This window comes from Gasterosteus aculeatus, chromosome 15, assembly GCF_964276395.1.
Source record: "Gasterosteus aculeatus chromosome 15, fGasAcu3.hap1.1, whole genome shotgun sequence".
Taxonomy (NCBI): domain Eukaryota; kingdom Metazoa; phylum Chordata; class Actinopteri; order Perciformes; family Gasterosteidae; genus Gasterosteus; species Gasterosteus aculeatus.
In genome coordinates this window covers 2,825,197-2,852,253 of record NC_135703.1, presented here as the reverse complement: position 1 = coordinate 2,852,253, position 27,057 = coordinate 2,825,197, and the positions used below count along the sequence as shown (strand labels likewise).

At 49.5% G+C, this 27,057-nt stretch overlaps 1 protein-coding gene across 2 annotated transcripts; it reads right to left on the bottom strand.

The window, feature by feature from the left end:
• Positions 1 to 1,399: 1,399 nt before the first annotated feature.
• Positions 1,400 to 25,069, bottom strand: lingo2b (leucine rich repeat and Ig domain containing 2b). Of its 2 annotated transcripts, none has more exons than XM_040199935.2 (2): positions 24,734 to 25,069; positions 1,400 to 4,742 (listed from the first exon to the last, which is right to left on the bottom strand). In XM_040199935.2, exon 2 carries the CDS (start codon positions 4,667 to 4,669, stop codon positions 2,831 to 2,833), a length of 1,839 nt encoding a protein of 612 aa, XP_040055869.1. In that variant the 5' UTR covers positions 4,670 to 4,742; positions 24,734 to 25,069; the 3' UTR covers positions 1,400 to 2,830. The 2 variants fall into 2 exon arrangements, with proteins under 2 accessions (XP_040055869.1, XP_040055870.1); XM_040199936.2 differs by lacking the exon at positions 24,734 to 25,069 and adding an exon at positions 6,210 to 6,314.
• Between the last annotated feature and the right edge of the window lie 1,988 nt (positions 25,070 to 27,057).

The window sequence follows — 27,057 nt, the reverse complement described above, 5'->3', positions numbered from 1 at the left end:
TCCTCTGGTGTGGTCAGAACATGCTCAAAGCTGTGGAGACGACACATATCGTATAGTCTTGTTTAGTACATATGAAAAAGAGTCCATTTCCATGCGTGTGTGAGCATGGCCGATGAAGCTGGTTCTGATCTAAAGCCCAAGCTTAACAGCACCAAACCCGCAGAGTCTTCTTCCCTTTGACTCTCAGGCTGTAAGTGTTTTAATCACGCAATAAGTCCAGGCGTGCTATATTCACTGCAGTGGATGCCGGTTTCACGTTGTTTTCTTTGCCTGAATGAGTAACGGAATCCGTAACATTCAGCTATAAACTCTGTCAACCGCCTGCATGGGCGCGAATCATTGAAGAACTGACGCTGGAATCCTATTTATCCATTAATAAGAGATGTGATGCAAGGAAACGAGACGGTGACACTTGCTTTCACATCTTATCTATTGCGTGCAGAGCTCTCTCTGCAAAAGGGAACCTGCAGCAGCACCAATAGAAGCCTATTGAAGGGCCTTTGATCTCCTATGCGTAATTGCACAGCGGCGTCCCGAATATTCCCAGTGAGCCTTCACACACAAAAGACACATCTTCTTTTTAGCGCGATAGCGTGAAGTGCTGTCTGAAAAAGACTCTCTCTGTTCCAGCGCGGTGCCAAATTAGCATTTCCTTTTATCTGATTGCCAGGTGAGGCGGCGGAGGAGGCAGCTGCCGAGGCCTCCTCGTCGGTGTGCCACTTCTCCCGGGCCGGAACGTACACATACAACCGCGGGTAAGTCTCAGGCGCCAGGTCGCATGATGCGTGCGCTTACGTCTTTTTACCCGCTCACAGGCCGCCGAGGCTGCGTACGCAGTTCTGCAACTCAAAGGGCCCCGATCATGTGTCTCTAGCTTTGATGTCCTCTGATCAGCGGGAACAGCGGATAAAAAAATTAATAAATGCACGCTGTCACGCTTTTCCAATTCCCACCTGGACCCCGATGCACAATCAGATCAAGTTGCACAACCTCAACATGAATACACAATCCAGAATGTGTCAGCGTGGCTCTGTTGCTTTGTGATACAAAGGAGCCCGAACCACACAAACTGAGAGCGCGTCAGTGTTATTAGGTGTAGATACACACATGAAAGGACCCGGAAAAAACTGAATGAGCTGTCGGAATATTCTACAAAATACAAGAACGGTACTCTAACATACAAATTGTATTATAATGACCACACAGGAAGTGACATAAAGGTTTACTATGTGACATGATATGTGGACGATGAAAAGGGCACGACTGTAGATCATTACAATACTCAGTGACAGAGAAACATGGGTTATAGGAAGAATTTTAAGTTATTTACCATAACTGATATAGTTCAGAGAAAAGGATTAATAGCACAGGATTGTGAATGAACTGTAAAGTCCAGTTATCGGGGTATGATCAAGATTTATTTCCTTTTGAAAATATACCCATAAATTTGTCATATGAAAACAATTATACAACCTTGAACATTTTTTCACAACAGGATCACACAAGTTAACACCCACCTCCCTGCATTACAAACAATTGCCCTCAATTGGTTTTACTGTTTTTTTCTTCTTCTTTTTTTTTCTTAAACATTTAAAACATTGTCAACAAAAAAACTAAACAATACAAGGTTTCAACTACAACTCTCAAATTGGCACCTATTAAACACCCAGAACGCCTCGGCGCCCGAGGGAAGAATCTGGACACGCTAAAGCTTCAAGTGGGGCGATCAAAAGAAACATGTGACAGGAGGGCGAAACGCAAACCCATAAATCTGTGCGGCTCAACTTTGTCTCGTCCCAAAGAGGGACACGGCCGGTAAATCTCTGCCCTTCTGTCTGGACCCCGACTCTCTCATATCACGTCGAGGGATTTGTTTGTCAGGGAAACCTGCCCGTGATTTATTATGTCATAAAATGGGTTCAACGTGCCACTTCTGTGGCTGGAAGTTTTTTCTGGAGTAATAACAGCTCTGACCGCTGAAAAAGAAAGATTTCAAATGGAAACCGCCGTGTGTTCGTTTAACGGCTCCTCGAGTTTGGGAAAAAATCCCCCATCAAACATCGGAGTCATTCCGACGGGGGCCTGTGAACTTCTTCTAAATGTCTGCAGCGTCTCTCTTAAATATCTTAAATATAATCTTTGTGATTTTTTTATTTTTTTTGTATTCAAACACGTTTTAGTCAACGGTGGCAACGCCGTTGCTACAATGACCCAACGCGAGCCAAGGCCTGGAGAAATGCTTTGGACCTCGATCGCCGCGTCCAACGAGAAAGGCAAATGCGTGCACATGCACAAAGAAACGCACGGATGCACTCACGCGCACACACACACACACACACACACACACACACACACACGCACACACACCCTTCCATTCTGCAGCTAAGAGGGGCTTTGGATGATTTAGTCCTGTCATGTCGCAGCGGTGCCGGCTCCCAAACGGCTTCCTCCCTCGCCCCGATGTCACGGCGGGTCGACAACATCATTACTCATCACATCACCACTGAAAGACATGCCTAGTGCAGCACCACATCACTCCCATATTGATATGTTGGTTATAGTAGTATACTTAATGTACCGTATGAGAACATTATTTCATATAAACACATCCACGGTTTCATAGATCACTTTTATATTCACATGCCCACTTTATCACTAGATCACCGTCATATCGACACCCACTGTAAATAGTACGTCACTTTTGTTAGTCACAAATTCACCGAGTGATAGAAAAAGAAATGTTTCCCCCTCCCACAGCTGGTATGTGCACCTTTTTTGTAGACTTCGCTAGCGTCCGCGTAAGGTCCGCTTCCTTCCTTCTTTCCTTCCTTCAAATCATCTTCATGTTCACCCGCCGCGGGCCGCTCGTTTCCGCCACGTCTGCCGCCGCGCCGTTGGACTTGCGAGGGACGTACTCGATGTCAAAGTTGCTCTTGTGGCGTCCTTTCCCCCGGCTCCACACGAACAGCAGCAGGAAGCAGAAGATCACCACGCCGAGGAAGGACAGGCAGCCCATTGCTGTAGATATGATGATGGTCTTAAGGTCTATGGGGACTGTCATGTTGTACAGTACCGTCCCATTACCCCACGTGCTGTTGGAGTCTGTCAGATAGTTTGAGCTCCTGTTGCTGAAGTGAGATCTGTCGCCGAGGCCCAGGCCCTTCACAGCTAGAGAGGCCGACAGGCTGGCGTTTCCAGCCGGGTTACTGGCAACGCACAAGTACACGCCGCTGTCATGCAGCTCCGCCTCCTTGATCTCCAGGGTCCCATCCGGCCGGACTTCCATCCTGCCGCTGCTCTTGGTCGTGATGTGGCTTCTGTGAGGCGTGACCCACACCACCGAGGGCCGGGGCGCTCCCTCCGCCGTGCAGCTCAGGCGGGCCGGCTGACCCTCGTCGGCCATCAGCAGCTGCGTCGTGTTGGGTCCGATCCGGGGCTTGGTGCAGATCATGTATCTGGAGACCAGAGGCTCCTTGAGGTCACGCAGTGGTTTCCCCAGGAGGTGCTCCGGGGCGCTGCACTCTGGCTGCACGTCCAGAATCTGCAGGGCGGAGGGCTTGTGGCTATTGAGCAGCCAGAGCAACCTGCAGTCGCACACTAATGGGTTACCGCCCAGACAGAGCCTCTGGAGGGCGCCCGGCGAGGCGAACACGCCGCTCTCCAGGGAGTCCAGGCGGTTCCGCGACACGTCCAGCAGCTGCAAAGACCTGAGGCCCGAGAATGCAAAGGGCTCGATGGAAATCAGACGAGCCCCTTGGAGGTGGAGCTCCAGCAGGTGGGGCAGTTGGCCCAGGTCGCCCTGATGTATGTGCTTGATGCGGCTGTAGGACAAGTTGAGATGCGTGAGGTAGGGCAGGCTGCTCAGGGCGGCGCCGGGGAAGGCCGACAGGTTGGTGTTGGTGATGACCAACGACGTGAGGTTGAGGCCGTGCAGGGAGAAGGGGGGCAGCGTCTCCAGCCAGGGCCAGTAATCAATCTCCAGTCGGCGGAGACGTGATAACCTCTTGAAGGAGAAAGGTTTTAGAAAGCTGATGCTCAAGTAGCGCATGCGCAGCTCGACCAGGCTGTGCAGGTGCGTCAGAGCGTCAGTGGGAACCACGGTCAGATTGGAACGTTCCAGCGTGAGACTTTGGAGTCCAAGTAATCCAGTGAAGGCTCGCTGAGAGATGAAAACCAGCTCATTGTCGCCCACCTTGAGGGACGTCAACCTGCGCAGGTCTTGGAAGGCATGGTCCAAAAGAACCACCAGTCGGTTGTGTCCCAGTTCGAGGCGGGTGAGGTTGGTCAGGCCCGACAGCACGCCGGCGGGAACCAGCTGAAGCAGGTTGCTGCGAAAGTTGAGCGAGCGCAGAGCAAGCTGAGAGCGGAAGGAGCCGGGCTCCACCACGCTGATGAGGTTGTCGCTCAGGTCCAGGTCCTCCAGCTGCAGGAAGGAGGAGAAGTTGTCCGGCGTGATGATCCGCAGCTTGTTCTTGCTGAGGTCCAGGACGCGCGTCTCAATGGGGATGCCCTCCGGGATGGTGGGCAGGCGCTTGCGGTGGCAGCTGACCGACTTGCTCTGGGCGGAGCACTCGCAGCGGGCGGGGCAGCTCAGGGTCGGGCTGGCCAGGAGAAGCAGCAAGGCCCCGCCCAGGAAGAGGTGGCAGTGGTTCAGGGCTGCGTGTCGCATGTCTCTTTTACCCACGTTGCCCTCTGTCACGGCACAGCTTCTTGTCCACACAGAGCACCATCACGAACAAGCCCTGCAAGACACGGCATGCAAGAAAAAGCTGTTAGAAAACTCAACGCTCAACTCAATCTTCACCACCTTTCGTTTTCGTTTTTTAAAAACATTTTTAACCTGCTAAATTGTATGCACTGAACTGTCACTTTTTCTGGCAGGGCGGATTAAGTGGCGTTGAACTCGTCAACCGGGGCGAGACACAGCAAGAGAAATAAAGGAGAAAGACGTTACAGGCTAACCGCTGGATGTTTTGTGAGGGTGGATGATGTTTCAAGCCGTTTTGGTGCATGTCTGCGACTGACGATAATGGTGTTTGTGTGTGTGTGTGTGTGTGTGTGTGTTTGAGGGGATGGGGGGGAGCGTTTAAATCAAAAGACAAACTGAACAGGAAATGAAATGGGAGTTTATCGCTAAAACCCTGTGAATAAAACGTGCTTGTGTAGAGAATGCATACATCTCCTGCTCATTAATAATTGAAAAAGCAATAAAGAAATAAAAGATGTGCACATTTGAATAATCCCCACAACGGTTTATATTCATGCCGTTTCTCCATCGCTGGGATCCTCTTCCCTTCTGCAAGTGCTAAAATCACCCGGCTTCTCCAAAGCATCAGTAAAGTGGTATCTCATGATACTTGACGTTAATGTGTGTGTGTGTGTGTGTGTGTGAGAGCATCACTCACACAGCCGTCCATGCAGTGTGGCAGAGCCGGATGAAAGCACAAGCTCACAGGTGTGGCAGCACTTCCTGGCTGGATAGCTGCACGTTACAAGTGTAAAAAACCCAGTACGTGCAATAAAATCTTTAACCTATGAAGTATGAAGTTGCTCTTCACAGATTTCATCCATGCTCCTTTTTTTCTTTTTTTTACCTTTTCGGTCATTTCTGGAACACACACACACACACACACACACACACACACACACACACACCGAGGGGTTTCAGGGTAGCTGCAGGGTAATGAGGGGAAGGGTGTCTAGTTTGACTGTTAAACACTGTGTTCTCTGAGAGCCGCGCCTCCCCACAGCTACAGACACCTTCCAGCAGCCACAGGTTGTGGAGACAGTGAGGCTGACCATAATTGCCTCATTACCAGTCGTATCTGGATTCCCGCTCGTGGCTACCTTTGCCAATTAGGCAAAACGTCAGACACATCTGTGGGCGCTGGAAATGTTGAGCGCACGTCGCGGAGGAAAAGAAAACATGCTAGAAACATGAAAAGGTGCCTTTATAAAAATAAAAAAAAGCTCTCAGACTGCGATGAGATCTCCTGTCAATCACCTCAAAGGACGATCCGACGGAAAAAAAGCTAAGTAGATGATGAGCACACAGGCAGACACACACGGCACTTTGATAGTGAAGTGAGCGACATTCGGAAAATAGCAGAGATGAGGCAGAAGGAGTCGGAGAGGGCACACACACACACACACACACACACGCGCACACGCACACACACACACACACACACCCTCCATGAAGCACTCACCTCTCCACCCGGCTCAGCAGCTGCACTGCTTGCATTTCCATATCTTCCCTCTTTCTTCCCATCGCTGTTTTATCTCTCTGTCCTCCTGTTCGCACACCTTCTACCTCTCTCTCTCCCTCCCTCCCTCTCTCTCCCTCCCTCCCCGATCCCTGCCGGGCAGACGGGTCGGTTCGTCGGTCCCTCCTGCAGGCCGGGGTTTTCCATCGATCGCAGCGCAGAAACATCAGATGCCAGGATTGCAGCCTTTAACAAAGAGCAGTCCGTTGCCACAGCAACTACAAGCCCTGACTCCCATCCGCTCCGTGTAGTCTGCCAATCACATTAGCGGTGAAAAAGGAGGAAAATCGAGTGACGCGGGGCGACGTTCTTTCTTTTTAGATTCCTTCGGTGTTGGCGTCGGGAGAACGCTCAAATTGAACGCATCCCTGGAAGTTGGGGTTCATTGCTGCAGCGGCGCCGAGCTGAAGGTGTTTCCAATCTGTCATCCTGGGCCGTCCTCGCTATTTGTCGAGCTGTCTTGTTGCCCATCCGTCTGGTGGTCTGGTAACTACCTCTGTCTGCCCTGTTATCCGTCCACCAGCCCGCGCGTCCGCCTGCTTGTATTTATCTGTCTGCCTTTGGCCCGTCAGCCGGCTCCTCTCTGCCTCCCTGTTTGATGATTATAGTCCAGTTGTCTGCCGCCGCCGCTGTGTCCTCCTAACCGGCGCGCAGTAAGCCATTTAAACTCACATGGAGAAGATCGAAATGCTTATTGTTATGTTTGACCTTTCTAATGCTTTCTCCGGAGCGACATCTCGGAAAGAAAGAAAGAAAGTTCAGCATCCCGAATGCAGCAACTTGAATTTCATTTAGGGTTCACATCGGCGACAGACAACGTAGACGCAGGTGGCTCGCTGGAGAAACAAAGACTCTAAATGAAAGTACTACTTCAGCCCTTTTCAAACGCATTACCCTGAGAGCTTTGACTCTGTTGCGGACCGGCAGGCTGTTTGACGTCCCAAATCCATATCTGGCACGCGGCAGCTTTTTGTTTTCAGTTGTTTGCCTTTGAGACAACTTTCTCAGCCCATTCGAGCTGACAGCGTAATACGATGTGAAAGATCCAAGCGGCAGAATGTGGCTTAAAGTCACTTTATCTTTTTACCACTTGTTCCATAAGTGCTGAAAGAATGGTGGCTTCTTCTTTTGTATTTTGTGGCGACTGCGACACAGTTAGCAGGAGATTTAGACGCTTGTTTTAACAAGGCCTCTATTTTCCCAGCTGAATACCGTAGAAATGAAGCTTTTTAGCCGTCGCGGCGATAACAGGTGGTGGAAGGAGTGAAACGCAGATGGAAATAAAAATCTCTTCCAGCCGACTGCAGAGAACGAACAGTAGGCCGCTTGCTACATTGTAAATATGGTCACGGGTTTAGCGAAACTATTCGGAACGCTGAGATTCTAAAGTTCTCCTCTGGGCTCTCGTCACGTCGCGGCCGTCAAAACACGGTGACACATTTAGTGGCACATTAGCAGACAACGAATGTGACCTTTTCAGCATCCCTCAGCTTATTACTTCCACACTCAGACTCAACTGTGTCACGTGCGAGATGGAAAACCCACAAGATTCCCACTGCATTCTGGGTAAGTGGCGATGGCGAGGGGGAAGTAGGGGGGGTCATTGAGAAGGGCAGCCTACGGGGTTGAGCGTTTTGGGATTTGCTTCTGAATTGGATTAGAGTCAGTGAAACTGTAGAAAATCTGACAGCGGAAAAAGGAGCTGCAGGGCGACGCATGAGTCACAGCGGGAGCGAGAGAGCGAGGAGAGATGGGTCGAGGAGAGGACGTAAGGACGCTAACGAGGTGACATAAAAAAGCCACGTGAATTGAATTGAATTGAACCGAGTAAAGCTGGCGGAAGTGATTCCGTATCACTCATGTTGATTCGAATCACGACGGGCGCCATTGAGGCCACGTTCATTACACTTGGAACACTTTCCAGAGCTTCACCCGATGCTTAATTAGACTGTTCCAATTATTTTTTTTAAACTACTCCAAATGACGGCACTGATCGCCTCAAGCTGGTTTATGATTTAATAATGAGCCGTATTGACGGAGTGCGTCCGTGGAATCAATGCTTCGTGCGGTGACTTAAAGCTGAAGCTATTAGCACAGTTACCCTGACACGTGTGTGTGTGTGTTGAGGTGCGAAGCAGTGGATGGTCTTAGTGGTGCCCGTGCATAATAATGTGCAGTATAAATCCTCTCTCCTCCTCTTCGCCGAGGCTCTGAATTCAGTTCATATCTTTGCATGTTGTTTTCCGCGGCATCGACGTTGGTTAATCGTCCCCCGTGCAGAAGTTTAATGCACATTTTTATTCCATAAAAACAAAGCATTTAATTATTGCTACGTTCTCATTTGCCACCTTGGATCACGAAACCCGAGAGGGCTGATTCATCCTGCTGTTTACCCTTGAAATATTAAACAAAGGCATGATTTGCTCATTTCCAGATGTGAAAGCGGGCATGAATAACGGAATTATTTCACATCAGAGAGTTCACATGAAGGCGCTGATTGCCGCAGAGCGAGCGCACAACACGTCAAACCGAAAGGACTAATCTCTCTCCCATTTTTTCTCTCTCCACCCCCCCCCCCCTGTTTTCTTATTTAAGCTTTTTGCGCTTTAACACAGCAACAAATGTGCAAACCGCGCCTGCCGCCGCTGATTGAAAGGGGGGAAATTAACGGCACATGAGGGATGCGTGTTGTGCTCATCAAGGCGAGGCGAAGGAAATCGTCGCTGATTGCTCTTCCGTCCGTGTTGTCACACAGGAAGATGTGGAGGGGAAGCAGACTCTCACGCCCCTGCGTTACTTACTTACTGCGCGAAGAGCGCGAGACCCCAAATGCGTCTAACAGCGGCGCAGCGCGAGCTCAGATTGAAGACAACTCGGCGGCGCCACGCCAGCGGGCCTCATGCACGGGAGTCCGCACGCCCGCGCAGAGTGCAACGCGGCCCGCCCAGTTTTCAGGATGCTTTTTGGGATTCGGATGCCGGTTCCCGAGCCCCTCGCGGGCCAATTAAGCCGCTCGTGCGTTCAAAGCTCTGCCAATGGAGCAGCTCCTTTCCGCGCCGTTAGCCGCGTGGCCTCTGAGGCCTTTTGGCCTCGCGGAGCCATCGACGGCGCGCCACGTCTCCCACCGCGAGGGTCTCTGGGTTTAGGAAAAGTCCAGTTGATACCGGTGGTTGTTTGCTCGTGGCGTGGCGCTTTCCAACTAGAGGTGAAAGAAGGAGCCCAGACACCCGTAAACGAAGGCACTTTTCAGTTCTGATTCAAGCCCCTTTCAGACATGCGTTCAACCCGATCACAGAGGAAGGCGCACGAACAGCACAAAATCACCATTATCGGCACGACGGTAACGATTGAGGTCATGTTGAGACATGAGAGAAGCACTTGGTCAGGATTAAGAAAAACCCGTTTGGGCTTAAAATAGAGGCTGACGGCCTCAGACTGCCGTCTCCTGGTCGGCAGGTTGCGTCGCACAGACGTGGCGGTGCTTCGCCGGAGTCTGAACAAGCACCTGAATAAATGTGCTGCTGTGACGGCAACCCGGCTGAGTCCTCGTGACGTCTCTGTGACACGTTCAACGTGTCTCAATCAACCGTCTCCAGGTGAACGATAAATCAAACGAATACGGGCGTCACTTGAATTATCGTCCCGGATCGGCACGGAATACGGAGACGTTAGCGAGACGCCGGCGAACACCGAAGCCTTTCACAGCTGCAGAGATGCTTGTTTCCCCCTCAGAGCCGAGCGGTTATTGGACTTTTAGGTGGAGGCCACCGCATGATTGTTTTCATGACGAAGAAGCAAATCACCCCACAGAAATCTATTAGGAATATTGTCACGCTGTTAATTAACGGTTAAATTAAAAACGTCCATCAAAAGTCTGAAGCTCCATAAACAATTAATCTCTTCTTTGTAATAATGTACTCAAATTCTAATTTTAACACGCTTGTTTTTGGAAAGATGTTAACTGATATTTAATTGAATTAAATATGCTAATTAATAACGATTTTACAGGCCCATCTACACCTGAGCGAGAGAGAGAAACGATTTCCTGTCGGCCAAAACAAAATCTTCATCTCAGAGTACAACAACTACAAAGCTTAAATGATGAATTAATAAACCTGCCCTTTTAAATATTAGTAAGCAATTTGTTACTGTCGTTTGTGACAGATGCTTAAGGAGCAAATAAAAGCTTATTAAGGTCCTCCTTCATTATTGAATGATTTATTTAAGTAGCTCATCTATTAGCTACTCGCTAAAGGTTGAATCCCCCCCAAACATCAACGTGCAAACACCCAAATCCAGGCTGGTACAGGGAAGTGTGTATCACTGCATACTACATTATCCTTTATAGTCGCACACTAATCATATTGTGCGATGGGATTGATTAAAAAGACCCATCGCTTCATTTCAAATGCTGCTTATGTTTCCTCCAAAAGAGATAATCTGATTTCTTTACAGCGAGTGTTTTGTGGAACGGTAGATCTTTTTTTTTTGTTTTGTTTTTTTCTCACCTTGACTCTCTTGTTGTTGCTTATACATCTCAGTGTTACTTGAAGGACACTCAGCATATCAGCTTCCTGTCTAATTTTAGTCTCGGGAGGTGGAGCTCATCCATTCTTCATGGTGTGTCACCTCCGATTCTCGGGCCCCTTCCCCTCTCGCCAAACACGAGTCTTAACTCCCGCGACCCGTCTAATAAACGTTGTCCTCTGCAAACGAGTCCGGCGGAGAGCGTTTCAAAAGGGCTTCGTCGGTTGGTTTCAAGTTTCAGCGGCGTTCTGGGGCAGAGGGGAGGATTATATTCAGTTAAGCTCGTGTGAAATCCTAACAAATGTAACTAACACGCCAAAAATAGGCCACACACGCTTTTTTTTTTTTACTTTACTAACTCTGCACACAATAAAACACACGACGCTCTCTCCCCGGGAGGGGAAGGAGACCCGCACATCTCAAGACCCGCGTCTCCGACGATTCCGGATGACGCCGAAACCGCAAAAAGGTCAAGTTGTTCACTCGCGTCTATTAAAAAGAAAAGGAAACGGAGCCGTGCTGATGTTGGTCGGTCTCTTGTTGTCATCAAAACTCAGGGGAGGCATTTGTACTGTCCGAGTCGGGGCCTGTTTCAATTATATGTTGCCCACATCGATCCCGAGTATTGATTCGAACCCATCCTTGATTTTAACATTCAACAGGCGCTTCTGTGGAGGAAGTGGGAACGCTCTCATTTGAAAGGATCCAGGATTCTCGTAAATAAGGCCTTTGTATTTCCTCCAAATGGCTCCATTTGTCCATGGAAGAGTCAGGTCGCGCCGAGCGAAACGTCTCGCTCGCCGCTTGCAGGTAGCTTAGCTTAGCACGAAGACTAACAGCTGGCCTTTTGTCTGGGATAAAGAAAGGTGATTCGACGTGTTTGATTAGTGAGCGCGCGCGGTGCACGGTGGGAGGACTTTGTGTGTCCGGGTTCAAGCTGAGATTAGCCGCTGACCGTAGCTTCCTATTTAACCCGATGCGCGAGATCAATAAGTACCAACACGATCTGCCACGTGGTCACTGCCGTCTAGGTACAATAAGTGCAAAGCTGTACAATTCGATTCAATTAGATGCAAAACCCTTAATTATTATTATCTAAGGTATTTACACAAAGAATCCAATATTCATGAAAATAATCCATCTAAAAGGTTTGATAATAGCAGATATCATTGAGTTTTCACGTTCACGTGCCACAATCAAAAGATATTCTTTAAAACCCTTTTTTTGTTTTTGTTTAAAACCTCCCTCCCAGCTTCAGGCCTCTCATTCATTCAGGAAAGATGATTCATCTCCGTGAACGAGAGAGCCTGCGGTTAACAATACTCTATTTGCACCAGAGTGATAATAATTAAGAGGATAAAAAAAAGTAAAAAATCCAATCTATTCACTGTGCTTGGGGACGTTTATTTTCTGCACACTGCCCGCGGGTCACTGCATGCATTTCCATCATTTACTTAAAAACGCCGTCAACTGGTAGACGTCAGGCATCGGTGGCTAAAGCTAAGACGCTCCCGACAGCTCGTGTAATTAACGCTCGCTTTAAAAGTCACTCGCTTCCCATCAGCCGCCGAGGGGTTTGCGTTCGCAGCGTGCGCTCATTACGCGTTCCTTTCTTTTAGAGCTCGCACGCCTCTCATTCCCTGGAAACCCTCCACTTTTAAAAACGACGTCGGCGTGGGAGCCGCTGCTGCCTCCGCATTCAGCTCCGCCGTTCCAGGAAGTCCTTTCCGTTGCTAATTGTTGGCGACAGGAATCCGATGGCGGCCTGAACGGAGCGGCTCATTTTCTCTTCCTCGTTACTTTGCTTCTTTCAGTAACGCAGTTTGTAAATAAGTCACTCACACTCGAGGTTTCTTAAAAGGAAAATCTCGATGTACTTCCCATGAAGCTAACAAAAGGTAGCGCCGTTGCATTTCTGACACCCAAACCCCTGGGCGAGGGATTAGGGCCCCTCCGCGCCGCCCCTGAATCCCACGGGGGGGATTAGCGACTCTCTCACACGTCACAAAATCATTCTGACGGATTAAGCGATCGCCGCCGTCACTCCCGAGGATCCGAAGCCGCACGTGACGGGCAAGGTGACACCAGGAGAGGGAGACGGGAAGAGTCGTCCCCTCGTCCGGCAAGGGTCACTTCCGTCAGTAATGCTCGTTGTCTGGAGTTGGTCACATCTCAGTCTGATGTGGGGCCCTTTCTTTAATGCCGACTGAGGAGTACAGGCCTTTGGCACATCAGGTGTTGGCTTTGCTTCTGTTGGGACGGCGGGTTTAAAGATGATAACATTTGCCCGTGAAAACAAGAGACAAATGATTACTCCCTAGATTACCTCACAATGTTCCCGTGTTTGCACAAAGGTCTGTATGGCGTGGCCGATATTAGTTTAGTTCCGTTGCTTTGAGGTTGACTGAATGTCTCCATGGCAACTTCCCTCCCGAAGTCGCACCCGTCAACAATTCTGTAACTTTCACAAACCGACCGTTATGCCCGTTTCCTGCAGAGAAAACGAGCCCTTTGTTCTGGTCACTTTGAAGACGCCATAATGTGTCTGATCGTTCGAATGTGACAGAAGCCTGAGGCTCGCTGTGAGTGGGCAGCTCTTCTCCTGTGATTTGTTTACGCCAGATTGTCGATCCACAGAAAGTGTGTGTGCTTACTGGATGCTTTCACAGGATATTACCTAAACTTTACACCTGCATTTCCGCAAAAATACCCGGAGACTGAAGCGTTCTAGGACGGAAGCGGGACCGGACCATTGAGACGTGCTTAAACGCACTGAAGTCCAAGGCCAACGCACACTCATGCATTAATATTCCAAAACATTACGCACAGTCTGATATCCACTTGCAAAGCCTTGTGACTAAGCGAGAAGAAGCCTCCCACCGCACATCGGCTTCAGTCCGTACTGCCTCTGCTTGAAGGAAGTGGGGTTTGTACAAAGCTTCCATTATATGTTTAAACAGCGTTTCCCCCGTGCAGGAAACACAACGACTGGCATCCTGAATAGACAAAGCTCCCGAGGGAGCTGGTTTGTAGCATGGAACATAATTTAGCCCAACTCCTTTTCTTTTGAGCATTTTCCTGCAGACTTTTGTGTGTCTTCACGCGGCGGCTCAGCTGTCCCAACATTGTGAATCCCGAATATCGTTCCATTCAAGAAATCCAAACACATGCCAGGAAATCCATACAGAGGAGCTGGGCACAAAGGGGGGCTTCTGCAGCAAAGCCCCCGTCTCACGCGGGCTGGAGGACTACTGGTGGCATGCATCAATTAGCACCTCATCTATTTTCTATCAACGGAACACGGAGCTGCAGAGTAAACAGTGGCAGCTGCTCCGTCTCAGCAGAGCTTTTCTCTTCTCTCGCCAGTCGCCGCGCAGGTTATCTAAGGCGACAGGACAAAGGCGCCTCCTTGTACCTTGATTTTATCTTTTTGTCTTTCACATAAGCATTTTCTGTTGCTGAGGCACGTCGTAACCCTATTTAACATACAAGGACCCCCAACTGGAGATCACATGAGACACATTTATTCCCATAACATGAGTGCCATCAACGGCTTTGGACACATTTTGTGTTCGTGCAATTCGAACACAAAATGTTTTTCTTCTTTGGCTGCAATTCGGTCTCTTGTTGGTTATGGAATGTATGTTGTCTGAAGAAATAAATCCTGATTATTATTATTTTAGAAGTGAAGTAATTCCAATATTAGTAGAAAAAGAAAACAAGGACACGTGTGATGGCTGCATCTGTGGCTAAATGGCTGATTGTATACATCATATTCTATTGTGTCCATTCAAACTGAATCATTGGCAACTTTCAAGACCCAAGAGAAGACGGCAGAAATAATAGAAATGAAAGGAATATTAAGCCGCCCAATGCTGACCAACAACTCTCCAAAACACTATACCAGATAAATCAGAATATATTCACTTCAGAGACATGAGCGGCTGTGAAAATGATTATGTGAATGTGGCAGGACGCAGTGATCAAGGTTATGTCCATGTGGGAATGCTGAGTGCACGCTGCTGGTTCACCTTCCTTTAATGATCCATTAGAGCCGACAAACGGCCGGAACCATTACCACCACTTAGCTGCTCACCGAAATAGCATTCTTACTTTTCACAGAGCCACCAGCAACAAATTGCTTAATTAAATCTGTTGGTGTTTGGCTCACGTTAGTATGCTGACTTCTCCTTTTCTATAGATAAGCGGACTTAATGGACCACAATTCATTGCAGCCGAACAGAGTTTTTTCTATTTTAGGGAATATTGTTCTCTTCATTGCATTTCTGCAGTGTTTTAGTGAACAATGTGTTCTGCAGTGACATTTAGCTGATGCTGCTGTGATGGAGCCATGCACCCAGGGAGGGGTCATGTGAGAGGAGCAAACGCTCACCCTACGTATGTATGAATGGATGAAATGGGAAGTAGGTGAGGCGGTTTAAAGGAAACCAAAAGATGAATTACGACACTTTGTCCCAACAGAATTCCCTTAATGCTCCTAACAAGAGAATAACGGCATATTGTGCCACACTGCACGAGTCCGCCGGTGAAATAGGTGGCAATCCTCTCGTGAAGACTCAGACTTTGGGGAAATTAGGAAAAAAAAACAAATTGTAAAATACTCCAGCAATCCGTCTTCCTCTAATTAAGCCTGTGGTGAGTTACTGAGCAAAGAGGAGAAGGGTCTGATACCCACAATGTTCCCAGGAATCTTCTCAGCTCATGAATTCCATTCCATGTCCACGGTGCATTTGGACTTCTGCTGTTTTACTTGTGGCCCTCTAAAGCCAGGTGCGTTAGATCAATACATGTGAATATATTTAGGAATCTTTTTTCATCATATTTTGACTCTGGATTTATAAGAAATGTTCCCGGGGCCGTTAGCGTAGCCGGTTCTTTATCTGCAACGGTGCAGAAAATCCTTCGAATGAAATAAACAGATATTAAACAAAAAGGCTTCGAAGCATACAAATGTTGATTTAGAACACAAATGTCAGTGAGCAGTTGCTCGAGGTCGACGGCTGACTGGAACGAACGGCCTCAACCAGCTAGGCGCGGCGAGGCCTCGGGGAGGAAACGCGGCGGGATGTTCACGCTTCATTTACGAGCCGTCGCTGTCCACTGACGTGCGGTGCTGAATCCAGAAGCTGCATCGGAACTTGAACCCATTGGTAACATTCCAGGCTGGTATTTATTCCGCTTTAACCATTTTGTGTTGTGGGTTTGTGTCCTGTTTTATTTTGTAGTTTCCTGCCTCTTGTGTCCCTGGGTCCGCGTCACTTCCTGCCCTGTCGAGTCACTGATTGTTGTCCCTGATCGTTTCCACCGGTCTCCAATCACCTGCACCGTCCCAGTGTATTTAATGTGTGACTCTTGTCCTTTGTCGAGTCATTGCGTTGAATGGGTTTTGTTGCGTGAGCGGCGGTCTGCATTGGAGTCCTGCTTCCGACACCTCGTTGTGTCACACGTCCTCACAACCAGATAGAAGTTCTCACCGTCGAGGCAGCTGGGAAGTGGTACACACACGCACGAGAGACGCTCTGAAGACGAGACCCATCGAGTGTTTAAATAATGATGTGCTATTATTATCACAAACAAATAGTCCCCTTGCAATTAATTAACATGTAATTTGTGTTGTTAAGACTTTTTATTCTAGCGTTTCCAGCGGAACCTGCAGGTGTTGCTAAATCATACAAATCAGATAAAAACAGACCTGAGATATTCATCTCAATCAGGACTCAAACAACACAAGAACCTCAAATGACTTAAAATCAATCTACAATGTAAGACCCTGTAGACCCTCCTCAGGTAAACAGCGTTAGCTCTCTTAGCGCTGTTAGCTGCTAGCCGTGTAGAGGTAACAGATGTGCTCCTAACTTCACGTTGGAGTACGTTACACCTCCGCTGCACAGATTCTCTTCTGAAAACATTTAAAACCAGTTACATAATGACGCTGTTTCCTGACGTTTGAGCTTCTTTGTGCCCCTGGGGGGGGGCGATGCTGGTGACAATGGACGGTCTCGTTATGCTAATTAATCCCCAAAGCAGCTGCCAAACGCGGCGAGGACGACTGCTCGCACAGATCGCGACATTTAGCAAAATTCTACACGTCCGCGATGTTCTCTCTCGTCCCACAGCACTCGTCTGTTCCCTCATCCACTCCAAAGTGTGACGTGTGATGGTTCTGCAGGACCTGGCTCTTAACCAAACGCTTTGCGCCTTCAGGGCAAGTTTCTGCAGTCCGGCCGCTCGATTGAGTCCAACCTGTCAGCTGGAAGGCAAGAAACAATTCAAATGCATTGGTTTTTGGAAACACAGAGGTTGCGGTAATGCTGCATTCCGGAAGATCTACAAGGTCCCACTTGCAGCTTTGCTGTGTTGATTTCATTGATTAAAAAATCGTTCATGTTGAGTAAGAAGAAATTAATTCATTACATTCATTTGGTGGTGAATCCAAATGTACGTCATCACACCCTTATTGTGATTCACCTTTCAATTCATTTTTAGTGCACGTGTCCTGGGCGTGTCTGTACGCTGTGACATCACTGCTGGCCGTGTCGGTACGCTGTGACATCACTGCTGGGCGTGTCGGTACGCTGTGACATCACTGCTGGCCGTGTCGGTACGCTGTGACATCACTGCTGGGCGTGTCGGTACGCTGTGACATCACTGCTGGGCGTGGTGACAGTGACCTCTTCTGAAGGAGACTCGTGACTGGAGTTGTCTTCCGCTGAGATTTGCTACTGACGTTCGGTGGCCATTTGAATTTCAATTAAATAATTTCTGCTGCTCCTTTGTCATCCTCCTCTCTGCCTGTCTTGCACTACAAGTACTATTTTTCTGCACAGTCAGATAAAGTTATGGATGAAAAGTCCTCCGCGGCTTTCTCAAGACTCTCTGAAGTGTTCCGCCGTGCAACCCACATCAGTGTGCAAACTTTTCTGCACGGAAATGAGAAACAGTTTGAAGGAAAAATTTAAAGGACTCACTAACTGGAAGACACAATTGGAAATCCCAACACAAAACACGCTTGCGTCCCTCAACCGGGGGAGGTGCGTGAGGACATAAACCTTTAAAGTGAGTCTCAGGTCCCCTCCTCTTCCCCCGAGGGAATCCAGACGATGCCAGATGCCAGGGACAATTTGTCACCGCCGTCCTCGGCGCGTTTCAACCGTACGGAGAGTCAGTCGCCGCTAAAGGTCACCGAGAGCATTGAGTCGTTCCTCGGGAACACTTAATACACACACAACGTGCACTACTGTGCCCAACTCACAGCACGGTGAATCACAGCGCTGACCAAGGCCCCCCCCCCCCGCCCTCCTCTCCTCCACGCCCCCCAGCGGGCAAGGAGCGTGCTCTCAGACAAAGGATCAGCCGGAGCGCTCGGAAGGCCACGGCGCTCCACAACTGGAGACACGCGGGAGTTCTGCTGCGCGCTGTGTGGGTGCGCGGCGGGGGGGGGCCGGGGTTCTTTGAAGGGCTTCACAATGATGTGGGAGGGGTCACATGCATGCCACGGGGGCCAATGGCGGTGACCGCGTGCTTTTCAAAAAGAAGCCGAAGCAAACAACCTGCTTTTTATTTTTCCAGACGACGCCGTCACCGCGACGTCAGCAAATCGGTTTGATTTGTGCTCGTCTGTCACCGGGTGTTGTTGATGACGCGGCGTCGGGTATCTATTAGTACTGTAGTTTTATTTAGTCAGAAATAAACATTTGATGATGCCTCTTTCTGTAAAGCTGGTGGTGCGTCATTTCTCTTGATGCGGCAAACACGGAGGCAGAAACAATCCATAACGGCCTTGTGTCAGGTTGAGTTTGGCTTTACTCTGAAACATGGTGAGATTCTGCATCCATGACGGTAGAAGACCTCAGTTGAAGGGTCAAAACGTCCCTTTATACTTTAAACTATACGCTCTCACTGTGCATGTGTGTATCAGATTGTCTTTAATCTGCAGTGGGCGCTTTAAGTGACATTCTAAAATGCCTCCCCTTTGACCTTTGGCCTCATTTCCGCTCTATCATCTCGTCGCTTTGAGGTCTTTTGTCACCTTTCCATGCTCATTTCGTTTCAGTGCCCCCCCCCCCCGGGCTCTCATTTCTTTCACCTGCACTACGTGTAATCCATTTCTATTCTGTTTCTGTCATCCATGCTGCACTTGCTGAGTCAGAAGTCAATTGGCCGTGGCGGGGATGCAGGGAGGTGAGGTGGGCGGAGCTAATGTTAGAATGTGGGCCAGATGCAGGCACAACTGGGGGGGGACGCGAGGTTGTGAGCCGCACTGTTGAAATAAATAAATACCAACATGGAAAGAGAGGTGGGTCACACACAGATCCTATCCTATCTGTGCATGACCCGCCCCACGCCGGCCTCCGTTCGGCAGGTGGTCGCCGGCCTCGCTGTTTGGGTGGGCGGGGCTAAGCCGTGCAGGGTCGGTTAGGGTAAGCCAATCAGAAGACAGAAAATATCCGCGGCCACAAAGCAGTCGTTGGTGTATCTTCCTCACTGATGCGAAGTGAAATCAGATTTTGGATCAAGTCGGAATCATGGCGGCCGTATATAAACTGGACGCAAGAACGCCGCGTTGGCGACCGAGCGCCGAAATAGCAACTCGGAGGAGAGAAAATACCTTACTTAAAGTAGACTGCTAATGATTGTACTACATAAAAAAAACAAAGGCCACCCGGCTCCTTTTACCAATCACGCGCTGTTAAATAATCTAAAAATAAGCTTCTAAGGGGAAACGATCGTCCTCGGCGTTTGGGAGGACGCCAGCGGGAGGGAAGCCAACGCTAACCTGAGAAGTCAACGTTGTGCTGGAAGCCTTTTTTCTCCCCTTTCCGCTGGCGTCACTTGCCGGGCCGAGGCCTCCAGAGAGCTGCCTGTTGCTCCGGTTTCCTCCCGCCTCAGCGGGGGGGGGGGGGGGGGAGGACGCGCTCCATTATGTGCTCTTGACGTTCCCTGTGAGCCGAGCATCTTTAAATATAGCTGTGACATATGAACATTCAGACTTACAGCACCTGAGCGGTGTTCTCGGAGGGGGGGCTTGTTTCCTCTACGAAGTGCGGAGCCGGGATTGATTTACATCAAGGAAACAGAACTAATCACAAGGGTTATTAATAGAAGGTTGTACGGACACTGGTCTCTGGCCCGTTTTAATGAGGATGGATTGACGAGTGTGTGCAGGAGAAGCTGCAAGAATAAACCGTTCGTACCAATCTCAGTTCAAAAATATACATATATATTTATTTAAATACCGTGTACTATATTTGATACCATTTGCATTTGAACCCGGTCCAGCGCTGTGAGGTGGTGAATGTAACGCACCACACATGTGGGTCAACGGCCACGAGTTCGGCAAACCGGGCGTGACGTCGCTGTTGCCTTTTTAAAAAAAAAAGTTTATTCTGTTTCCCAACGCCTGCATTTTTTTTGGGGGGGGGTTGTTCTTCCAACTTCCCCTCGCTTCTCCTGCCACAACAGCTGATTTGGTGTGAAAGCCGCCCGGAGGCTCTTACAAGCAGGGGCCCCCGACAAGGAAGCGCGGTATTTTCAGAATAAAGTTAACAGCTGCACTGCCTTTTAAAAAAAAACAAGACTGAGGACCAACGACCAGCATCCAGAGCAGACTGAGGTCAGTCGTGTTTGTGCTGATATTATGATGAAAGCTGGTTTCCTCTAAGCACATTTCTGTGAATTGGAGTTCCCTCTCTGGTGTGCATCTCTAAGGCTTTCAGTATAAAAAGAGCTTAATGGTGTGTGCTGGCTCCGTTTGGATCGTCCATGCATAACATCAGTAAAGGTTTATAAATGCTCCCTTCTCTTGTCATTTTGGTTGACGTTGATGCCTGAATTTGCTGTTCAAAAGCTCGGATAAAAGGCCGACAATTCAAAGTATATTGACATGCAAATGCATATCAATAAAAAATTAAAACAGTGTGTGAATTCCTAAAGTCTGCTGTGTGTGTGTGTGTGTTTGTGATGAACAAAGGCTTTCATCAAGCATCGGCTTTGTATTGTGGTCCACACCAATGAATCTGATAGCGTTTGATTGATCACATATTTATTTTAAAACAGATCAGGACTAAGCCGGGTGTCTTTTTGAGGGCCGCGACCTGAATTCAGCAGGGTTACGTAACGAGGAACATGCTATTACCGTATTATTACAATGGTGTCTTCTTATTATGGGCGCCGAGGTTATTATAATAGCTGTGACGATGCTTCTAGAGAAGGAACTCGCCTCTCATTTCACGCAATGTCCTCCTTCACATTGACGCATCAGAGCTGCTGGCGGCCTCGAGACGCTTTGCGCGCCGCCATCGGGAAAAAAAAAACCACGTGAGTGGAGCCTTTGTGTGTATTTGTGTTTGAGAGAAGAAGGCGCACAAGGACACACACACCTCAGCGGGGAAAAAGGCTCCGTGAGAGATGGACAACGATTCTGCTCTTGTGAATTTCCCACGCACAACTGTTACGTTTTAATCATGCACTGGAGATGGGGGGGGTGATGGGGGGGGGGGCCTTGAGTTTGTTGAAACTGACGCCTACAGAAACCTGCATCTGCAATGCTAATCGCACTCCACCAGCGGGCCTCGCAGACCAGCCTCGTCTTCCCGGCGAGGGGGGGGGGGGCAACATCTGGAGAGGACCCTCGCCGCCCGGTTACTTTGTGACGAATCTGTATTCAGAGCAGGAGCGACGAGATTAAAAGCGGCGGCCTCGCTGCTCCACCGGCTGCAGGGTCTCATTAGCATCCCAGCGCCGCGCTCGCGTGTTTCTTGCTACATGTGACGCCCTGTGATGCTTGTTGGGTGTACGGGCGACTTTGTTCTCCTTCATCCAGACGGCTTCCGCACACACACACACACACACACATTCCGTGAGTTTCAGAATCGGTGTTCCCTTCTTGAAGAGTTGTGCGTCAGCTCTTCAGCCGAGACACTCACTGGTTTTGAGACTATTTTGAGAATGTTCTCTTAAAGTCCCTGAAGGAGCTGCTCCGGTGAGGACGGTTCCGTCCCTGCGATTTGAGGCACTTACGTCTCTTTGAGTCGCCGTCTTTTCTTGGCTCCACCTGTTGCTTCCGTTGCTTTAAGAGGAAAACACATCGGGTTTTGAAAAATCTGCCGTTCGGGAGCTGATCTACCACGTGAAACGGAAGGATTTTAAAGGCCTCTGATCGTCCTTCCTCTGTGTTGTTTTCGGTGGCATTACAATCTGAGCAGAACACGAGCACTTCCCCTCCTGGAAGCTGTCGGCGCATTGTGGTGAAACCTGTGACGAGAGTGTGTAGTTGTACCGTTGACGCGTGGTGTGACTTTTTATTTCCATTTGGTGAACTTAAAGATCAGGTGACGTCCTTCCCTTTTTCATTTCACCACTGGGGCCAGATAGCACTCGACGACTCCATAAATAGTGTGACTTTCACTAAAAGCGGAGCTCTTTGTGTTCTGCTTCTACTGTCTCGACTGCTCTGAGGAGAGAAATACAGCTTATTGAGGAAGAACATCCGCTGCTGCTCGTAAACAAGATCAACACGGAGGACGCTTCCGCTGAGGAAACGGCATGAAACGATGTGAATCAATGATAAACTCCCAATCAGACGTCACTAAATGTGAATACAATACACTGCAAATTTAAGGCCTACTCATTTGTAGGCCTTAAATTCGCCTTTTCTTCTCTGGCAGTGACGAGTCGAGGCTACGATGAAAGGAGCCTACTTTTCACCTGATTTATTACCTCAGTAAAAAATGTAAACCCGTCTAAATTGCGGAGTTTTACTTTAGCAAGCGCGATAAATGGCACTCCCAGAAACCTTCACTGAAAGACGCTGTTGTCCTTTGAAATTTGAAAACTCCTGCTGTCACACAGTTGATAACATAAGTATCAGATTTTCTTCAAATGCATAAAATTCAGGAGAACGTGGGCCCTTCACAGAGGCGAAACATGCCCGCCGTGTGCAAAGTAAGTCCAAATATCCGCCACATGCAAATTCATCATTGGCCCTCAAGGGGACACTTGTTGCACGTGGTGGCATTTGTACTTACAGCCGTAGGATATTTCTTTTCATTAGCAGAACCTTTGAGTCAATTCTGACATTTGGCTAAAAAGCATTTGTGCACTTTGAAGAAAAGTTCCGTTTCCGCGTCTGTCACCGGCGATACCCGGCAGGGTGATCAGGTGGGACGGTGGGAGTCAGTGGGAAGCCCGGCTGCTTGTTTCATTGCGTCTGCTCGGGAAACCAGGACGTCGAGGCTCGAGGTTCGGCTTCGTCTCGCTGAGGAGACGTCGAGGAAGAGTTGGAGAAGCCAAGCCCCGTGGAAAAATGATCGTTCGAACACTTTTATGCACTTGATGATGAGCGTGGAAACCTCCTACGTGACTCTCACAGACACCCCAGGAGGTGGGGAGGTGGGGTGGGGGGGAGGGGGGTCTCTCCCTCCATTATCTGCTTCCCCATCCCCCTCTCACCCTTAACGAGGGGTATAGTTTTCTCCTCGCTTCTCATCCCTCTCTTCACGTATCCAGGGACCGAACACACCCCTGACAGGTTGCCATGGAAACGACTTTAACGCTCTCTCTCTCTCTGTCTCTCTCCGTTGCAGCGGTGACGCCTGTATCCTCTCTCCCTCTCTCCTCCATTAGCATCCCTCTTGCTGGGAGACAGCAAGGGCGGCGGTTGTATGAAACCCTGACGCACGGCGAAGTCCATTCCATCACAAGCCCAAACTTACTTGGACGTCCTGGATTCAACGTTCTGGACGCCACGGGAGAACGAATACGATGAATCACGCACAGCTCACCAAACTGTTGTTCGCCCCGGCGCTCTCACTTTTTAAAAAATGTATTTTTAGATCTGGCAAACAAAGGCGTTTTTTAGTGGTAATCCCCCCCCCCCCCACCTCCGTCCCCTCAGTCTCCTCCTCCCTGTACTCTGCTTCTCATTACGCAGACAGGAACAAGCGGATTTAATTACCGTGCGGCCATGCCGCGCTCAATTAATGCCCACCGACGTCAGACGGGAGACAGGAGCCGAGTCCCTCGACAGGAGCGTAACTCATTTATAATTCAGGCCTATTTCTCATACTTGAGGTCGATAGAAGTGTGTAAAGTGAGGGGGTCCGCCCCCCCCCCCCCCCCCCTCCGACCACCCCTCCCGGGCTTTTAGAGACCCCCTAGTCCACTGATGGGGGTACACACAACAAAAGGACTGTGATCCTTTGCTGCAGGGCCCCTTTGACTCAACAGCAGAGCACCGGCCTCCAACTTCACACAGTGCATGTGTCATCCTCCCCCTCCCTCACCCCCCCTCGCCCCCTCTTCCGCCCCTGCGGCTCAGGGAGGGTTTTTATCCACCTTGTAAAGTGTGTTGGTGTCATCATGTCGTCTGGGGCACAGATGCAATCGCTCCGCTGCATCACTCAAAACAAAATCCCAGGGCCACAACTGAGACTTTTTTTTTATTACTTTACTCGATTTAATTCCCTCTTCATGTGCGTGTGGGTGGGTGGGTGGTGGTGGGGGTGGCAGTCGTCATCCACCCAAACTCCCACAGTGGATGCACCCCCCCCCCCCCCCCCCCCTGCGCACCTGCATCCCCCCCAAACTGAGGCGGAGCTCCTCTTCGTATCTCCATTCTCATTCATCATACGCCACGGGGACCTCCCCGCCGGCGCACTTGTTCCTTTATTTATTTATTTATTTACTCCTCACACCTCTCGCGCTCATATCGGGACTACGCCTATTAGTCTGCTGATGAAACCAAGTGTCAATGCCCCCCCCCCCTCCCCTTCCTCCCCTTCCTCCCAATTGCGAGTTAGTTGTTATTCGGTCGTGCGCGGGGGGCTTTTCATCCGTCTCGGCAGCAGACAGAAGCCGCTGGAGCTCCAAACTGAGACGAGCCGTCAGATGCTCAGCGAGAGTGTGATGACGAGTCTTACCTTTTCTCTACCTGCTCCTCCTCCTCCTCCTCCTCCTCCTCCAGATGCCCAAAATCCTCCGTCCCCGATTCACATCACCGAGCGGGGAGTCCGGTGCGCACACGCGCTCTGGCACACTGCGTGGACGCAAATCCTCTCACTGAGTTGGTCTCCTTCCACTCTGTCCTCCATGAAAAACTACCTTCATGAAGAAGAAGAAGAAGGCGTGTGGGGGGGGGGGGGCAGCTATGTTCTTTCTTTGTAATGTTCTTTCTTCTTCTTTTTTAAAATCAAACGTGTTTTCTCTCTCCGGTGGCGCGGCGGCTCATCCTCTCCGGCGGCGGCGGCTCCGGGTTTAACGAGGCATCGGCACGGCGCCGGGTAGAGGGAGGGAGGGAGAGAGAGGGAGAGAGGGGGAGAGAGAGAGAGGGAGAGATGGCGGGGGAGATGGTGTGTCAAGCCACCTGCTGCAGCCACCGGCGCGGCTGAGATGTCCTTTGCCTTCAGTATAAAAGCATGAAATAGAAGATGATGTGATGTCATGTGATGGGATGTGATGTCATGGGATGTGATGTGATGTCATGGGATGTGATGGGATGGAATGGCATGGATGTGATGTCATGGGATGGGATGGGATGTGATGTCATGGGATGTGTCTCATACAAAGCGTAGCTTCATGATGCTTAAGTAATTTCTACTCAAGTTATAAAAGAGATTTGTTTCTCTGTTTAGTTTAAGTGTCCATTTTTCACGTGTCACGTTATTTATTGCCTGTTGGACCATCCATCCATTTCATCCATTTCATCCACTCATCCACGTTTCCAAAGTCACTCTTGATCCCAATCGACCCCCCACTGGCCCTCGTATGGCCGTGCACTGTGCGTATCGCGTCGACACCAAAACAAACGTATGACAAGCACACGCAAAACAAGGAAGCAGTAACGTGGCAGTGAAGGTGAACACTCACTCCTCCGCGTGTGGAGCCACATCAAAATGTCACATTAGCATCAACTGAAAGGCTTCCAGACAACCGGAGGTCAATCGATTGTACGATCGATTCCCGTTGAAACAAATGTGCCATCACGTCAGAGGTGATTAGCGGATCGATACCTGACTCACGTTCCACTAAACCCCTTCTTTTCGTCCCCTACATGTTTGTCAGTGTTTTATTGTGAAGGTTTTCACAGGACGCCTGCTTCATATTCTGGCCAGCTTGCCGATGGCATGATCGGAATTCAGTCTTCCAAGTGAATCAGTCTGCCATTAGCGGCTCACAGCAGCTCACAGCATGAGGCAAAAAAAAGAGATCTATTTTGTCTCCAGTTCCACCTTTTTCCTTCGTTCTTTTACTCACTGTGCTCGGTGCCATTCTTACCTCTTTTATCCGCCGTCACCCTACGTCCTGGTTATAACAGAAGAAACACACACACACCACACTCCCCCTCATTTTCCCCTTATTAAGCCTCAGTTAAATACCCTCACACAGCCTGTGAGCCTCAGGGGAACCCTGACACACATGTGGCCTAATGAAGACATGAGATGTGTCACCTCAAGCTCCTGTCCTTACCAGGACCGAACGTCAAGAAAGCAACACATGAGAGAAATCCTCCAGAGGGAGAGCAGGACGCTGCTGTGCAGGTAGGCCACTTAAACAGCGCGCTACGTCGACATACGACACGCCAGATACCAGCTCTGTTTAAGGCCGCCCCCCGGCTCCTCTGACTGAGCAGCGTAGCCAAGGGTTGAACCCGAGTGAACGGATGGACGTTCGTGAGGGAGCATAGCAGGACCATCGATCTCCACGGCCTTCATCAGCACGAACCTGTGGGGGCCACGCAACCTGACGCCCGTCCGTCTCTGTGGTGACAGACCTGCTCTGACACTCCAACGCCCCCCCCCCCCCCCCCCTCAACCGCCTGACACTTTGGACTGAGAGCGAGACGGAAATAGAAGCCGGAGACGGAACCAGAGGCCAAACAGGAACACGGCTCCGGCATCTATGGCAACGGCGCCGAGGAAGAAGTAAAAACGTCGCCAAAAACTGTCTGACACTCCTCTCGCTTGCGATCGCTGCATAATTCATTAGACTCGCATTGCTCAACGTCAAATGTTTCTCCTCCTCGTTTGATGCGTCGTCCTCTTCTTTTACGTCACTGGGAAAAAAAAGGACGACGGAAACAGTCATGAATTCATCTCTTTGTCAGCTTTGTTTTGTGCTCTTCGGAGGCCGTTGCACGCTTTGATTCAGGTTGCAGGAGTGACATTGAGGTGGCCAAGCAAACATTATTCTCTCCCATCTCTGCATACACACATATATATATATATATATATATATATATATATAT